At 38.6% G+C, this 18,791-nt stretch overlaps 1 protein-coding gene across 1 annotated transcript; it reads right to left on the bottom strand.

Moving 5' to 3' along the window:
• Window positions 1–685: 685 nt before the first annotated feature.
• Window positions 686–6,377, bottom strand: LOC134881140 (serine/threonine-protein phosphatase 2A 56 kDa regulatory subunit delta isoform-like). Its single transcript, XM_063908284.1, has 5 exons — window positions 6,233–6,377; window positions 2,879–2,973; window positions 2,719–2,781; window positions 1,574–1,724; window positions 686–780 (listed from the first exon to the last, which is right to left on the bottom strand). Exons 1-5 carry the CDS (start codon window positions 6,375–6,377, stop codon window positions 686–688), a joined length of 549 nt encoding a protein of 182 aa, XP_063764354.1.
• Between the last annotated feature and the right edge of the window lie 12,414 nt (window positions 6,378–18,791).

Here is an 18,791-nt window from a genome sequence, read left to right as displayed (position 1 = left end):
TTTTCAATAGATTTGTGGCCTTAAAACACATACACTGCCCTTATTAATTAAACAGAGTTAGTTGCAAAATTGAGACAGCTAATAAAAAAGGTTAGACATTAAACGATGTGAAAACTCTCAACAATTTACTGTAAAAGCTAAGTCAATGAAACAACAGTTTTCCCATTTCCAGCCAGAAGATGGCAGCACAGGCTGAGCAATTTATCCAAGAGTGTCTGTGACCTATGTCTGTAACAGGAGCCCATCACTAAATGTTTTACTCACACTTGGAACAACACACTGTTTACTCCTCTACTCAAACATGCATTGTATTGCTATGGACAACATTTTGCCAAAGGCAGCAAGTTGGACTGATGTCTGTAGTCTCTTGATATTCAAAATAAAAAATGGGAAATTTGGGGAGTCTCAAATTGGATCCATACATTTTGATTTGATGCTGTCAGGGCGCACACTTACAGATCCAAATGTCCTTTCTTTCTGTCCACCTCTTTCTCTTTTAGTATTTGGTCAGATATGTAGAGCACACATTTAAAGTCTAAAGCCAGTTTTAGCTTCAAACAAAAAATCCATTTGTCTTCTCTTGTATTTCTCTCTTTGGCCTGATTCACCTTTCCAAGTAACTCACAGAAATGGATTATTTTAATTAAAAAACAAACTATTTTTTTGTGTTTATTTTAATTAATTGTCACATGCAGTCAACTGTGACCATGTCTTCCTCAAACTTGCAAATCCTCTGGGCTGTACACCTCAATGGTTTCTCTGTAGTGTCATCAGGCTCATCTAGGTATGAGAACAAAGCATAGCTGCGTATAGTTTACAGGAAACCACTTAGGCTAGATCCTGCCTGTAATGCGGTGTGTAAACAAAGAAGCCATGAAAGATTGATGTAGATGTTCAAACCTCAACCTCACTGTCTCATCTCAGGAATCAGCACCAGTGTGATACGTACTAATCAATCAACACTTAACCACTTGCAGTTGGAGCAGCTACTTCTTTTATAATGACTAAAATCCCAGTTATTTCTACTGCTTGATCAGGCTGTAGAATAACCTCTTCAGAATAACCTTATTTTAAAGTGCAACGTTGAAGTATATTGAAGGCCTCTCAGCTGCCTGGTGCTCCAACACATGTCACCAGTTAGGGTTCATGTTTAATTTGGGCTTACATCTTGTGCCCAGATTCCACCACTGTCCATTCAGACTGAGTCAGAGTTATCTTACACAAGCGAGCCCTTCCGAGCAATATCTGTTTCCTCCACTGAATGGCTGGAGATGCAGCTGATTGCACATAATTTGAATTACAGATTAAGCTGATGGGCAGTCTGCTTAGCTATTAAATTATGTAGTGAGCAAAGGTTAAAAAGGCGGTTGTGAGGATCCACCAAGGCTATGAATAGTTAATAGCATTCCCTTCATCCATATGGGCCAAACATGCAATCTAGATAAAGCTCAGCTAGCATTTTCCAGGAGAACTGTAACAGCCTATCATTGTGTCGTCACATAGGAGGGAAATGTAGTGGAGTTGTTGTATTTGAAGATAAAAATACAGAAACTGTATATTGAGTGAGGCATACCTGCCAGTGCAGCTAGTTTCTGCAACTCTCTGTTAGCACTGAGGGGGAAGGAGGAAGTGCTGAACCTCTTCTCCCGCTTCACGGCTGAGTGTGACCCCAGCTGCTTCACCCTCATCACCTGAGTTGCAGGAGGCACTTTCTTATTGGAGCCCTGCAGAAACAAGAATCGTAAAGGAAGAGCTCCAGTTACTAGAGCAAAGTAGAGTGAGGTAGTTCCTTGCACCCAAAGGAAATAGCACAGGAATCACTTTACTCAAGTGTCACTCTGGAGTTTAAAGCAGGAGAAGGAGTGGAGAGGGTGAGGACACGAAAAGGGAGGAGGGGAAAAACATAGGACACGAAGGGAAAAGAGAAGGAGTTAGGATGTTGTGGCTAGGGTCAAGTTCCTTTCCGAATCAGATCAGGTGATTCTCAGTGAAGCAACCTGATCATACTTGGCGGTATACTGCACTGCATCTGTTGACAGCGTTTGTGATGGACCTCAGTGGACGGAATAATTGAGCATGGATGGAGCAGATACAGCTGTCATTAGAACAAACAGGAGGCCCAGCTGTCAATCAATCAGGTCTCTTCCAATCTCAAAGCACGTTACTCAACATTATTGATGCCTGCCAGAAATGGACAAAAATAGCCGCTACAATGGCTCATATTATACTCAGAGCACAAGTCATGATTGGGAGAACTAGCGATTGAATGTCAGTGTTTTCAGAGAAAATCAAGTCATAAGATCATGCTGAAATCTCACATGAGCATCTTTGCCTTAGTCATGCTAAACATTTTCTACAAAAAGGTCAAAAGAAGTTTACAGTGAACCTCCTAAGTGCCATTAAGGCTGTTTGTTAAATAGGGCACCAAGTAACACTAAAGACAAAAGACTAAATACATTTACTTTCTTACATTCACAACAGCAAAAAAGAGTTGGGTCCTATAAAAAGTAAATGTAACATCCTCATAAGAGCAATTAGAACTTTTTTTTACACTGACCTTGCTAAAAGGTAGCCTATATTGCAGTACCCTGTAGTGTTTAAAAAATCAGTTATACTTTTCTACATGTTGGTAATGCATTTTAAAGTTTTGCAGACATGTTTTAAAAGAAGCCAATATAAGTTCTCTCTGAACAGTGAAAAGTAAACAAAAATACTTACATCTTGGTCGTCAGCAGGCCCATTTTTACTTCCAGGCTTTTTAGATCTTCCAGATTTTGTTTCCTAAAGAGTAAGGAATCAATTAAATAACTTAAAACAAATGACCCAATGTTAACATATAACAAAGTAGGCCTACCATTGCATCAAACATCAACTTTACCTTTTCTTTTTTGCTCTTGTGAGGCATTGCTGAGATGGGAATCCCGGTGTCAGCAGGTTGCGGTGAAATTGTGGTCACACACTGACAGCTAAAGCCTGATGAACGAGTCTCAGAGTGTATACTGATGTGTCTTCACTGACCATGCAAAAACCATGTGACTGCTCCCGAGCCATATGCGAAATGTCAACCTATTTCCGCGGTGGCTGCATAGCACAACAACTCACGCTTTGTTAAAAATGTACAGTGCATGATTAAAGAAAATACCGATTGTGATCGCGGTCAGCGCCCAACTTACTACTGCCGGTGGCTGCACTTTCTGGTAGCTGATGTGTCCTCCAGCCTCACTGAGAGATGCGTGCCCTCTGCTGGTTGTAATGTTCGGTAAGTGCCGCAGGAGGGCAGTGTTGGATCTCAAAAAGTAGAGCTGGACTTGCAGGGCAATGGATTGAAAGTGTTTCTCTTGAAATAAAAGTATGTAATACAATAATACACATAAACAGTAATCTTTCAAATTAAACTGATTATTTCGTAGACATTTAATCTAAAAAGGCAAATAAATTGATGGAAAAATCAGTTTTAATAACTTACATTTGTTGCTAAATGTTTTTGTCTTCATACAGATCAAAGTTTAATGAATTTCATTCGGATTTGAGTTTTAACCTCCTCCAATTCAAATTCCCGAATGCAAAACATTCATCAATGTATATTCATGAGTAAAAACGTTATCATGATCTCGCCTGATTTGGACCAGGGTGGTGTCAAGTAAATAATATCACTGTTATACATAGTTAGAATAGCAGAAATATGGCAAAATGTAAGAATGTAAATTAAAAAACGTCCAAAAAACATAGTCATATTTCATGTTAATGTTAATGCTGATGCAATGATCAAGATCCTCACATCTGCACCTCATCTCCAATGATTAACACCACCCAAAACAGAAAGCATTGAAAAGCAGATATTCAATGTTGAAACTACAAATAACATTTGTGATTGATTCAAGTCCGATATTATGTATTTGACTCTCTTGAGTGAATCCTGGGTGCTTGTTTTCTCAATATATTACTGTAATGTTGCTGCAATACGTAACTCGGTCCATGTGGTGGCAGTGGTGCATGCCTTTCAACTTTGTGTAAATTGATTCTTAAAGGTTTTCATTTACCTGAAGGCAGGTGTACTCCAAAAATCCATAAATCTTACATTAAAGACCAAGGAGTCTGTAGAAAATTATGTCATACAGGATAGTGACATAATGCATCTTTCACCACCCTTAAAAAATAAGAACCCACATAAATCCTTTAATACGCATTTACTTAACACACTTCAATGGGATTATCATCCTTGAATTTCTTCACCTATGTCTGTAGGTTGATAGATTATGCACCCCCACTTCTTTTAGAGAGTTTAAGTATAGTGTACCTCTGTGTTTTACACTTGTTTTCACATCTACAGGGCGCCAAAAATGTTCTTAACATGATTAAAAGAAGTAAAGATTGACTCGAGCAATGAATACATGTGTGGGCTACAAAGAGAGTGGGATTGTTTTCTATTCTGGTTGTCAATGCTGAAGACTGGTGTGTATTGATCAGGCTGTAAGAGTGTGCTGTTCTCATTGTGTTTCCATCTCTCTGTGCATGGTCAGAGCTTCTTCATCAGCACGCAGTTATTACTGGCTGATACGGCTCCCTTCATTTCCTGTCTCAACAACAGCAGTGAGTGCAACAACATAGAAGGAAAAGTTTGTTGTGTGTGCATGCATGTGTGCAAACACAGTTGGGTGGATGGGTGTGTGTGAGACAGTACACAGAGAAATGCAATAAATAATCTAGACTTTCACAGGCAGCTGTGTAATGAAGAATATCAGTGATGTGAGGGGACATTTTTATTTCTTCAGTCCTCCAATAAGTAAATAAATATTGTATTCCTCCACATAAATCTGTCCAATAGACTTTTTCTTATCGACTTCAGGCTCAAAACTATTTCCTCTCTCATATGTTGTTCTTTTCCTGACACATCATCATAATATTTCTTTAAAGCTTTCTTTGAGAATCACCTTGAAATTAGTTATCCTTTGCCATGACAATTAAACCTCTTTTACGCCAGAGCTGTGCAGCACAGTAAGTGAAATGTGAGTCGCCATAACACCAGCTTGTTCTATAAGAAAGCTGTCCGGCCAATGGATCCTAATGAGCAGAGCAGCTCGACAAAAGCGTGTTATTTGTCAGGAGGACAAAGAAAGGGTTAAGGGGAGAGTGAAATAGACAGGTTGTTGTGGTGGAAGAAGACTGCTGGAGAGAACAAAAGAGTGTAACAGGAGAAAAGATGGCTTGGTTGACTGTAATCACTGTGCTGTATCGCAGGTGCACGATCCCCAATGATAAGACATAAATGCGTATTGATTGTGACGCAATCTGTCACACACAGGCTCACACTTGCATAACCCTGTTTGCCTGCTTTCATTGTGAAAGGGGACTGTCATGGCTTGGCAGATTGATTTAGAAGCGATTGTAATTCATGTTTTTCAATACATTTCGAACGTCTTTGGTAAAAAGGGCACTTCCCAGATAACTCTAACACTAATAAATGTCCAATTCAGGTAATAAACCATACCATACTACTGTAACTTTAAAAAAAAAAAAAGATTTTTCAAACAAAATGACAGATGTTTCTGCCGGTTCAGAGGAACAGTTGACCTTTCAGAGCTTAGCAGTAGATTGTAAGCATCCCTGTGTGACTATTATTACGCAACAACATTTCTAGATGGATGATTTCTAGGAACCTTTCCCCTTTTTTGACTAAACAGTCTTACCTCAAGGTACATTGAGTATCTGTCCTTGAGCTTTCTTCACATGCTTTTCATAAGCAGATGAAGCTTTCTAAGTAGTCGAATAGTTAGATGTTAGTTTGAATGTAGTTTTTTTCCCTAAGGGCATTAAGAAATACTTGTCCATGTTGGTTACCAATAATCTGGCCACACAATTTATTTGGTACAGATTTATATGATATCACATCTTCAGCAGCAGATGAGTAATATTTAAAATATTAGCTCATTACTGAATCTCAAAAGGACTGTGGTTAGAGAAAAAGATCCTGTCATTAGCATGCTACTGTCAGCACGCTGTCATGCATATTATAGCAACTAGGATTTTGGAGTGATTTATCCAGATGGAGCGCTCTCACTGAGGACAGAGACAACATCCAGGAGCCCTCGTCTTGCCTCAGCAGTGAAGATGTTTGAAGACAAGAACATTGTGTACAACCTGCCTGAGGAACATCGTCCTTTGGGATTTAACTTTCCAGTTCCTCCCAAGTGACCTTATAGTCTTTTAGCCTGTAGCTACTTTCTGCAGTCACCTTGCTGTTTCATGCCAACTCCACTGGAACTCACCTCACGCTCTGCAACCTCCAGCTCATGCTGCACCAGCTCCAACCTCTCTCCTTTCCCCTGGGTGTTGGAGCGCTCCCCAGAAAGCTCTTCCCTGTGCCATACCCTTTGCATTTTTATTTGCAGCTTTATTTCTGCCTTTTACAGAAATGCTGTGCTTGAGGGACACCTTTTATCACTTTCAAATCGACAATACGTCTAGCTCTCAGTAGCACATCTTGGATTTTACGCAAAAGCTTTATTTTGATAACAAAATCAGAAGACAGCATTTATTATTTAGCTTAGAGACTTATTTGTATTCCTTTGAATGAAACAGACCAGCTTTTGTTTACATTAATTAGCGTTTACAGAGTACTTCAAATGCTGTTTATGTAGGCTATGATAAAATGCTAGTTGCATTTTAGGCTGTTCAAAGGACTCCAAAAGACTTTGTCCACCTCATATTAACATTTCACAGGAATGTTATACATTAAAGAGCTTTCACTTATTTTAGATTCATATATAGCTAGATGTTAAAAGAGAGAATATGAAGGCAAGGTTCTTTGAGAGGAAATTTGTTTTTATTTTCTTTCCAAGACAAGTCATCTCTAATCCAGAACTTCATTAAGAACAATTACGCCAACCATTCAGCTCTGACACAGACATAATAGCCATCGATTGGCTGACTTGTTACACTTTCTTTCAGTAAACCACCATCCTCGCCTCTGTCTCGCTGAAGCAATAATAGGCCTTTTCAGAATCAGTACATTCCCGTTTGCTCTGGTATCTGACCTGCCCATTTACCAGAAAATGTTAAAGACCCACCACTCAGGGCACAGTGAGGGCTATGAGGGCTTTAATAGACTTTGACATCCTGGTTATGCAAGTTAAGTCAGCAAAATAGGACCTTATTTGGATTTATCTGACACACTTCAAATTGAAAAGAGCTAATCTCAAAATCAAGTTTAACCCTTTCGTGTTTTCAAAAGTTAATTAATTCATGACTGAATTTGTGATTTATTTTAAGCTTAAAGTGGAGATACAAAGCCATTGAACTAAGTAATTTAGGATAAATGGCATTATTAGGCTGTAACTAAACACTTAGTTGTTTTTTATAGAAAATCCTACAAGTATGTAGTTGTAGAGAATAGGAACCATCTTTTCAACAGATCCCAATTTAAATTCTCTAATCAGCCTGAAAGCTCATGTCTGGATTGTGGTAGGTCAGAGGGGCCGGGCTTTTAAGAAGGAAAAGCCCTCAGGTTTTTTCATCTCTTTCTCAGAAAGCACACACATGCATACAAATTCAAACACAGCTGGCACATCAAACGCTCATACTGCATGAAGTTACAGAAGTATGGTATGGTTTGCAATCTGCATTTTGAGATAAAGCTGTGTGAAGTGCAAGTGGTGAATTTGGCCCATACTGAGTCAATGTTGGATGAAATGGCAGTCTCTGGCTAAGCCATTGTTGCCAAGCTAAGACTTGTTGGAAAAGCTGAAAACCTCAGCTTGTCAACACTGATTCAACCTGAGCACTGAGCTGGGGCTGATGTGAAAATGTGATATTTCTTTCCCTTTTGTCTATGAGGATTAGAGATAAAAGACATGTAAGAATACAGGAGAGAAGAAAAGCCGGTAGCTCTGATCTGTCAGGTGGTTATAAAACATTAAAGAGAACTGTCATCACACACGTGTATTCCCCACCTGCCATATATCTGCATGCAAAAAACATAAACAGGCTTTAAATATTAATTATGTGTGATGCAAGGAAGAAAAAGGCATATAAACATATATTTAAATCAACGCAGCATCATGTAAAAAGGCTATGTTTGTTTATAACAGGGTTTGCAATGTGAAAAAATGGCATGTCATGTTTTTTAAAGGGATTTCTTGAGATTTTGGGAAATGTCATTTTTTAACGAGAGTCAGGTTAAAAGATCCTAATTTTTGTCTTATCTGTCTTAATATGAAGAAGAGTTCCTTGTTTGTCCAGAGTAAGGACATCTGTCGTTCCCTCGACTCACCTCGATTATTAATGCTCGGATACAGGAACAGTTGCTTGTCTGATCCTCATATTGAACAGACGTATATAACAGTGGTACAAGTTTTCATTTAACTCTGCAAAAAAAGAGAATAAGCATGTTTCCCATGAATCTTGAATTTTGCAGTCATATTTCAAGCACTTGGCTTCATCCTTATAAAAACCTCTCCTATAGTCCATGATGCGAAATGAGCTAAAAGTTTTGCAAAATACTATATAAAGTATCTCTGGTGAGCATCTGAATGCCCAAGCATGCCTGCAATTACGGGAACAGAACAGCACATGTACCCACAAACATCCTCCTAAATATAACCTGATACCTCTGACAGGCAACGCTTTTGTTACAATGCAATACGTGAAGGTACAGCGTAAACTCTGGCAGTTACCTCACACATTATCTGCTGTCATGTGTTTATGTCTGGCTCTTTATGATGAATGAGACACAGAGTTTTCAGCTACAGCTGTCATCTCTTTGCGATGTTGGTACTAACACTGTAGTTTGTCAGTCCTGGGTTGAAATGGCTTGTTTAGAGGATAAGGTTCCTGTGGCAGAGCAAACTTATTTCTTCTTCTGCTGCTTATAGATGAAATCTGCAGGCTTTTTGAACACTGTGGAGGACAATTAAATAATGAAACTGAATCCCCTCCGTGTGTGGGTCAAATCATTATTTGTATTATTTGTTTTTACCTCCCTTTATCTATCAAAAAAAAAAAAAAGGGAATGAAAAGGCCTGTCACAGCTGCAGCTGTCAGTACAGTAAAAGGAGGAAGAGCAAGCGAGGAAAGGCTGAAAGAACCAAAGGATTACGAGAGAATCTACTTGAATAATCAGAATTAAACACTGCAGAGATGAATTTCATGACTGATTCATTTTTAGGTAGGTGTTCTAATACAAAAGAAAACTTTGTATTTAAACTCATGTTTTCCTTGATTACTCGTTTCACCAACAGTTGCTGTGATTGATTGGTTGACAACCCAAATCCAGTCGCTTTATTTTATTTTTAAAACATGGTATATACATTACCCACAAAGCTCCTTGGACACTGGCAGCAACTTGGAAAACCGGGCAAATTTATACCCACAAAAAAAGTACTAAACATTGACCACAACCTTTTTCAAACGTGACCTTTAGTTTGATGAACTACACCTCTGTAATGTTCTTGACTGAATCTTGCTCAGTTATAGTGATATCTCCATCTACAGACATTAACGCTTGGCGAAGTACTCAAAACTGCTCCTGTGGTCGCAGAGTTCTGCCCAGTCACTTCCCCAGAGAACTTGTAATGGCTATGCTGTGTCTGCCTCGCTGATAAACATAGAGAGTTGTACAGCCATAGAAAGAAATACTGAGATTAAGATTATTATTGGTTTATCTTCTAAAAAACTATCTGTTTCCTAAACTAGTGGATCATGAGAGCTTAAAAGAAGTATGCTCTCTGACTTTTTCATTCTGCTTTCATCCCCTGCGTTGAATAAGAGATAAAGTCCTGAAAAGCTTCTGAAATGAAATAGCGCTACTTCCCTGTCAGTGAGTATTCTGACCCCTCTCTTCTATCTAAGACCGGGTTTTCTCTGTCACTATCCTTTTCACATTTTCTTCATACTATCTCCTCCTTTGCATTCTCTCTCCACCTGGGCTCTGTTCCTCTGCTGGTGAGGTATTCAGGTCAGAAAATGAGCCAGCTGCCCGGGCTAATCTGGAGAATACAGGCGGCTGGAGACTGAGACAGAGGTTGACAGAAAGGCCAGTTTTTCCACATCGATAAAAGGCTGTGCTTGTGCCTCAAACCAGATAACATCTAACTTGACCTATAAATGTACTCGAGCTCCAAAGAAAAAGAAATGCAGCTTCATGGGTAGCTCCAAGCCAGACATGAAGTTCAAAATAGCCTCGCAGAAGGAGAAATTTGAATTTGACACCAGGACCTCAGATTGATGGAAAAGATGATGCTGTGTATTGGCAGTTTTGAAGAAAGAAGAAAGAAACCATCAACAGTGGAATAATACCTTAAAGCATTTCACATCAATCATCTGCCTGTAAATAAACAGCTTTTTGAATGGATAATTACATAATTGCATGTTACTGTACGTGTGGGAGTTGTGGATGTCTGATCAGGGTTATGTTAATTCATCCTTTTATCCCTGCAATCAACATTTTTTGGGCTCTGCTTCGAGGCTCAAGGCACAGATTCAGAATGTAAAATGTGATTCAGCCAGGAACGGATTCGCGTAATTACAAATTACTGGGGTATTTCAAAATGTGCCGAAAACCAGAAGAGCATTTTGCCATGCCGCAATAATTAGTCCCAATGTCGCTTTGCTGGAATTATAGCAGGTATGGAAAAACTTAACCATTTTATCTCGCCCCATGGTTGCATTTACAAAGAAAGAAAATTGGGATTTAATTATTATATAAGTTAGACAGGGAGACATTTCGTTGAGGATTGCCGGTGCCCATAGAGCAATGTTGACTAACATATGCAATCATTTATTTGCAACAATAGTGGATGTTATATGTAACTTGTTCATGACAATGTAGGAAGCTTTATCTTTTCTTTTGTGTATAAAGAAACTGAGCACTGAGGAATGAATGGAAGTTCTTATTAATACGTCCATGCTAAGTATGCTACCCAGTTGCTTTCATGGATAAGGGGTTGTAGTCATGTTTGACATGTTAGTAAATACTAAGATACAAGTGAATATCGTTATATATCTTTTTTATTTTAAAAAATCACACAACTTTAAACAATCTTAAGTTTGCCGTAGTTCCATCTTTATTCCTAGATTGCCAACTTGTCAACTCTTAAATTATTTATAGAGAAAATAAACAAACCCGACTAGACATTGTTGTGAGTTTTGAGTGACACATCTGCTCGAGTGTAGGTCTGAAAAACAAGATTTATTTTAATTCCTGAAGGAGCTTTCTGAGGGAGAAGCAGCTATTAAGTATTCATTGGAAGTGCCACTGGACAGCGTAGGATGGTGAGATGGTTCGGTTGGTCGCTCAGCAGTGGAGTTGCAGCCCACCACTGATGGCAGGAGTCCTATCAGCTATTTCAAGTGTCTGTAAAGAGTGTGGAGACCGACATAACAGCAGGACTTTCACGCACAGCAATGCCATAAAACGTGTATTTCACAAACTCCACATAAGAATTCTTCAACTGTGATACAGAAGTGAAAACATATACGTATACAGCATAATAGACACATTTAGTTTTTTAAAAATATATTTTTCCTTTTAAAGAGGAATTCTACATACATGTAAAATAATTTGTTGTTAAGATCATTTTCCAGAGAACAGAGCTGACTTTATAGGTGTCATAGAATGGAAAACTGTACCTTGGCATAGTTGAATAAGGAGAGTTCGGTACATTGAGCTGACATACCGTGAACCTCAAACGCCATTGTTTCCTCCTTCACGTGCAAATCATGAATATGCATATCACAGCAGTAAAAACAGGTGAATTACAGCCCCAACATTTGCATACACCAGCTACTGGAAACACTAACGCTAACACTTACCACTCCGTAATGTTGCTCTCCAACCTCCGACCAACTGGCTGTTCAATTCAAATTCATCGGTTTTCCTCCTCCGACAAAGGCTCAAACATGTAAGGTTGGATGCCAATAGCCTCCATGGTTCATCTCTCACAGTTTTGCGAACTTTACTTACTTCTGTCGGTGAGGCAGCCATGATTGCTCCTTGTAAACCAGCCAATCAGAACAGAGCTCGTCATAATTATTTAAATGAGCCCCAAATAAGGCAATTCAGCTTGTTTCATTCTAGGACCAAATCATAGGGTTGTAAATGGGCCTGTAAAACTGCATCTGGACATTTTTTGGATCAATCAAAGTTATATATCTTCTTTGTAGACAGAGAACAATTTAAAATACCAGATAGATGCTTTCTATGGCCACTTTAAATTAATTGCATATGAATAATGAATGAGATTTCTTCTTATTATGGAAGCTTGTTTTTTTTATGAGAGAGGGTATCAGGGTTCATTTCTCCTTTTCACAATGTCTACTCATTGATTACAGAGAAATTATTAAAGCTGCCATGTATTTGTCTTGTTGTAGCCCCAGGTGTTCAATCTCTTAGTGTGAGGATTAGTCAGTGTGTATGAGGCATGTACTTGGAGGTCGTAATTAAAGGACAAGTCTTCAAGCAGGTTCATGGCTGTTTTTCTTCGAAATTAAATAAATAAAGGAATACAAATTATGTAAAAAGAATATTTGAAGATTACTTGATTTGCTTTATTTCCCAACTCTGGATGCACAGACTTTGAAAACATCTGCTTCAAATGATAAAAATAATTAAAAAATGTATTAAATGAAGAAGATTGCCATGCCTCATTCCATTAGGGTTCAACTGAGGTTCATCTGCTCTAAACTAGATAGATCACCAGCGTGTGTGTGTGTGTGTGTGTGTGTGTGTGTGTGTGTGTGTGTGTGTGTGTGTGTGTGTGTGTGTGTCTTTCCTATTCCCTCTTTCTCTACCCCCCCCCCCCCCCCACACACACACACACTTGAAGATATTGCATTTTCTCTGCCTGGAACTCCATGATTAACATTGTTGTGAGCTGCAGGAGTTGTTATGGAAGCCATCTTGCCTGTTTGCTCATTAATCTGTCTTTGTGTCTCTGTATCTGTGACCTGTGCATGCAGCTTGCCTTCTCATGTCACTGCATGGAAACATTTGCCTGTATGTGTACAAAGGTATATTCAGTTTCAGTCTCTTTCTCTGTTGTTATGGTGGCTGACATTATTATTATTATTTTTTCCTAATCCATCACCTACACGACCCTACAGGCGGGTATAGTTCACAATAGGGGTTCATAAAGTTAATCTGCTTCTCCATTGTGACTGCCCCTTTCCTTTATGAAAGGCTTTACCTGCCATGTGTTTGCTAAATAAATGTTGTGTGGACCTTTAGTCACCTTTAATATCCAAACCTTTTCCTGGCCAGCACCTCACCGTTGCCCAATGAGGAGAATATGAAAGGATTATTGTGTCAAGGCAATGTAAAACTTCATTATACATTGCAACTTGAATGCAGCTTTTGGGAAGCTCAGTTGTCTAGAAGCTCTATAAATCATTGCAACAAATTCTGCAGTATGATAATATCATGAGATAGATTAGATCATATCGGTAATTACTTTCATCTGTCATTTTTGTTTCAAAATGAGATTTGAACTGATTCATTGGTGACTGATTGACTGTGGATTTCTTAAATCTTATCAAAAATCTGTCTCTTCTCACCCTCATGCTTATTTTCTGCATCTATATGCATCTGCTTTAAGCATCAGTTTTTTTCTCTTCTCCTTTTGCTTCAAAGATTTATGGTCATCATTATGAGTCTCCTCCCCGACTGTGGAAAGTACATGAGACAAGTCTAAACTGCTCTATCATAGATCTATTTGAAGAAAGAGACAGAGGGGAAGGAGGGACAAAGTGTTCCCAGAGAGTACTCGCTGAATATTTACTTGGAGATTTGAAACTTTTAATGGAATACATTTCAAAGGATAGCGGGTCCAAGTTGATTGTAAATGCAGCTGAAAAACTTTTCTTTGAAAGTATTTTAAAAGTGTCCGAAACTGAAATTGGATTGAAGAGAGGAGAAACCTCTGAGCAAGATACCCTCTTTATAAAAGTGCTATGCAAATACACTGTTTTCAATCTTATCCATGAATGAAAAGAAAGTCCAATTAGGAGACTTTGGTCTAACGTCTTGTACAACTTATAATAACAGAAATAATTAAAAGGTCACTATGTTTGGTGATTTCATATTGAAAATGTAAAAACAAACTAATGATGTATTAACTGAAAGAAATATTTAAACTTTAAATAAAGTGAAGGAGGAAATCTTCAGGATTGCCATAAGAACCTGTGAAAATAATCCACCAGCAGATTACCCCCCTGGGCAATCGGCTCTGTTTCTGTGCTGCCATGCTCTCAGGCAGATGCAACTGGGACTGAAAACATAACGAATGACTGGTTCTGCAAAACAAACCCCCAAGTTTTTCCTTGGTGTTGGGGCATTGTTGTGAGCTGTCAACTAAAATCTTTCCCAAAGCCTCAAACCAAATACAGCATTCAATTAAAATCAAAATGTTTGGCTGTAGGGTCTCATAAACATCTGAACTTCACACCATACTTCAACGGCTCCAGATTTGCGCTTCTGGGCTTATTTGATTCTTGCTGGATGATTTTCAGACATAAAAAAACCATAATATTTCACAGTGAAAAACTGGTACGAGTGAGTTCTGCTTTGCTCAAGGATTACCAGAGAGATTTACTCACTTCTGAATTCTGCCCATGCAGCTGTTGATCACATTTTAAGAAGTTCAGCCTGCCAACCGCGCTTTTCTTGCTTGGTTAACCTTCAGTCCAATCTGTAGCTTTCTTGTAGAATCAGCAAATACTCAGTGCTTTTCCCCATACTCCCTGATTTTACTCTTTCTCACCCTTTGCCGGGGTTGTAAATTGCAAAGCTGGCATTTCTGGTAAACCCACAGAAGTGATGCGCTATACTTCACACCTTCACGTAGTAGGTGTCTAGATGACACATAGCAGAGGTCGCTAATGTGTCCTAAGCTCATGAATGTTTTAAACAAATGTTTTTAAGGACCTCTGCTGCTCCGGCTTCATGCATAACAAATATTTCTTGGTTTGTGTGGAAAGGGAAAAGAACAAAATAATATTTGAAACAATCTTTCAACATTACTTAAAGGAATGAGTATACAGGCGACACGGATCTGGGTATTGCCTTAGCATATTTCTTTTAAATCTCGGCTATGATTCACGGCTTCCCTGAGAGTTTGGGAGATGAATTTAATTAACTAGATTGATTACCTCAGTTTATTTTGCGAGGGTGGTTTTATTTCTCCTTCAGTAAGTCTCGTTTATTGTCTCCCTGGAGAAAAAACATTTCTTTCTGGATGAAATATATTCATGCAGTAGTATTTGTGTGGTATAAATAATTTCATTACAATTTCAATGGAGCCTGCATGTTCTTTTCATTTCATTTCCACCCCGTGCTGTGCCTTACCAGTAAGTGAAAGGATTTGAAACCACTGGCTTACACAAGGCATGAAGTATAAAATATTCAATAGCCTCTTGAATCATTTATCCTCCATGTTTGCAATCATGTACTGTATGTTGAATTAGCAAAGTTTTTTTTTTATGAGTGTGTGTGGATTTGTATACATAGGAGGCCTTTAGACCACACAACATATGCGTGTATTTGGACGCATAGACATAGTGCAGTTTAAGTGTCTCGGTGTGAGACGCCCATCAGATTGCATAATGTGCTTGCTAATCAAAAAGTCAACTGTGGACAGCAATCTGTCTCATGCTGAGAACAACTGCATAATTGAGATACTGTATCCTCTGTAATCTATTGCAATTCTCAGTATAAGCCTACAGAAAGGAGTTTTTTAAGGTGTGTTGATATATTGGTATTTGTGTTCACAGGAAGGCTCTAGTCAGGATAAAGGAAGAATAAACAAAAGAATGCAGGAAGTTGAATTAGTTACGTGTCATTTATCATTCATTTCAACTATTTGTTTCTTAAAAAGTGTCATGCTAAATACAATCTACATGAAGTGTATTTCTTTTTCACAGATTCGCAGACACAGATTCGGAAGTGACTGAACTGCATAATATCTTCTCAAATATTCCGAAGGAATGTTTTTCATTTTTAAAGCAGCTGAGTATATATAAAGGTTGGGTTTGCATTACGCTATATATGGTGGAGTTGCACCATGTTGCCATTCACCCTGACTAACAGTGCCCGTTGGAGGGGGATGATTTTGTTTAGTGGAGAATGAGTGCAGAAGTGACAGCCCTCCTCCCGAGAGGTTAAGTGCATCCTGACCTTTTGGTTTCACTGCTCCAGACAGCCTAACATTTTCTGAAGCGGTCCCCCAGCCAGTCTGATACGAAGTGATACTACTTTTGGCTCCCCTTTAGTGCAATTCTTTTGCATTTTATTCTTTATTTGATTTGAGTTCACAGAGGAGAAAGACACATGCAGCCTGATTTAAACCCAGTATGAAGAATTTGCTTGACATTTGCTTAACCAACTCAGCTGTAAAGATTTATCCATTGTGTCCTTTGCAGGTATTCCTTTATTATAATTTTACCAGGCACATACTAGCTCGTTAAGACACAATTGCACGCCTCAGGGATTCCCAGAGGCAGTAATCAATAGCTGATGGGCTAATTGTGGTATCTTTTAATGCTGTATCCTAAATAATTACGTTGTATTTGTCTAACACTGTTAAATGTGACCGGCCTTTAAATTAAAAGAGAACATCATTGGTAACACTGCAAGGGTAATGTGACCTCTTTTCACAGAGCTTGATATATTCACGGTGTAATTAATTAGGTTACATTAGCTGTTAGCTTCCATGTCTATTGATTATTTATTTAAAGCTGTAGCTGGTATATGCTAGAAGGAAAAGTATGAATGTCTTTGCCCTTTTTTACTTCTGTAATAGCCGTGTGCAGCTTAGCGACAACTCTGACCGAAGGCTGATTTCATTGACATTGCAAACCATTACATTTAATCCCAAATATTACATTAGGTGATATATTTCAACTTAATTTTCACTCAATGTTGAGATGACTTTCTGAACTTCACTGCTGAAAATAAAGCTTTTTGCTTCCCAAATGTTAACTACTGTCTACCTTATATCTGTGTATATACTATGTCAAAAGTATTGGTTTATTTGATGCTAGGGAAATCAACCAATACTTCTAGAATGATCATCTATAACATGTTACAGTGCTCTATACTGTTCAGTATAGTGGGCCGGTGGTTCAACTGCAGCCACGGTTGAAAAAGTATACAAACAAATGCACATTAATAATTGATTTATTTTATAATTTAGTTATCAGACTGAAATTAGTCTGATGCAGCACTGACCACATCTCCACTGGTTCATCCAGCTAGTCATTTTCAGACCAGTGGGAGACAGTGAGAGCAATGGTATCACAGAGATGCATATGGTGTATGCATGTATATATAGATGTATAGTGTACAGCTGGCACTCTGAGAGCCAGACATGAAGAACTGATGGCAGCAACCATTAGGTCACTCTGTGCTCTGCTCCAGACGTGGTAAAGGTGGACTCCTAAGTGCATCTGCGAGTCAATTTAAAGGTCTCTTATTATGCTATATTTTAACAATATATTGTAGGGCAATATCTACACAAAACATGTCTGTGAAATGTTTTGCTCAAAATACCAAACAGATTACCCACCGTAGCATGCCTTATACCCCTCTATTTCAGCCTGGTTCCTGAAATGCTGATTCTGTGACTGTTGCTTTAAATTTGAGCTGAGCTGAAGCCGGCCATGCCCCTTTGAAGCATCATGGAGCTCTCTCTCCTCTGTGAAGAGAGTTTTCTACCCGGAGAAGATACTCAGCTAAACGCTGCCGTGATTAAACACCATAATTATGTTCAAAACCACATCAAGCATTATTTCTGAAACACTTCTCAGTGTTTACCACTAGAACAGTGACATTATATGTATTATATATATAACAACTCCAAACTCCCTCCTGCACAGAGACACAGAGCTGCTCAAGGGGATTCAGCTCGCGACTGTATATTGCGGACGATAGGTTGGGACGTGTCACGTGGGCGGGACGTTGCCAGGAGTTCAATATGAAGACAGCCCACATTTCGGTTATGACGTCATATCGGCAGCAAATCTGGATCAGCTCTTTTGTACCCCCGTGTTTAGAGATGTGGGTAAGGAGGAAAAGAGAGAGGGTTGTATTTTCTGACAGTTTGTGAGTCTCCTTACACACCGGGACACATATGTATGTATAAAAGACAGCAAAAAGTGCATTTTGCATGATAGGGGACATTTAAGTCACTAAAGATTAAACTAAATCTCTTGTCCAAACTTTTACATATGCTGTAGTTCTTTTAGTGACTTCATCCTTTCTGCGGGATTGAACAAAGAATCATTAAATACATTTCTTGACTCAAATGAGCTGCACACCACCAGCCTCTTGAACTGATTGAAGGTTATCCAACTTCCTCTCTTTAAAACCTGATTTGTCTCCTTTCTTTGTCTCAACCTTAATATTTAAAGTATATCTATTGATAATAAAGGCTGTAAATAAGATATTTTCCACAAAGGAATGATTCAATTGACCTGCAGCAAATTTTAGCCGCATTCCAGTGACATATTCCTCATTCAGCACCAAAAAGGTTGCCTGTTGTTACTCTCAAGCAGAAAGGTCATTTATGATTTAACGTAAGGGAGCTGTCTCTCTGTTAAGCTTCTGTCTTTATTACTTTAAACAAAGTCACTTCTTTTTTTAACACCGTCTCTGTAGTTGTTATTTCTGATTGCATTTCCCTTTGCCTGTCAGCACATACTAAGTTAACCATGGCCTTCATGTGACCTTAACATGCACAGGGAAATATGTCCTGTATGTGACCCATCATACATTACATGTAGTTTTTCATCTTGTCTGACAT

Source organism: Eleginops maclovinus, chromosome 19, assembly GCF_036324505.1.
Source record: "Eleginops maclovinus isolate JMC-PN-2008 ecotype Puerto Natales chromosome 19, JC_Emac_rtc_rv5, whole genome shotgun sequence".
In the NCBI taxonomy this organism is placed as follows: Eukaryota; Metazoa; Chordata; class Actinopteri; order Perciformes; family Eleginopidae; genus Eleginops; species Eleginops maclovinus.
The sequence above is the reverse complement of the archived record's forward strand: the minus strand, read 5'-3'. Positions and strand labels throughout refer to the sequence as shown.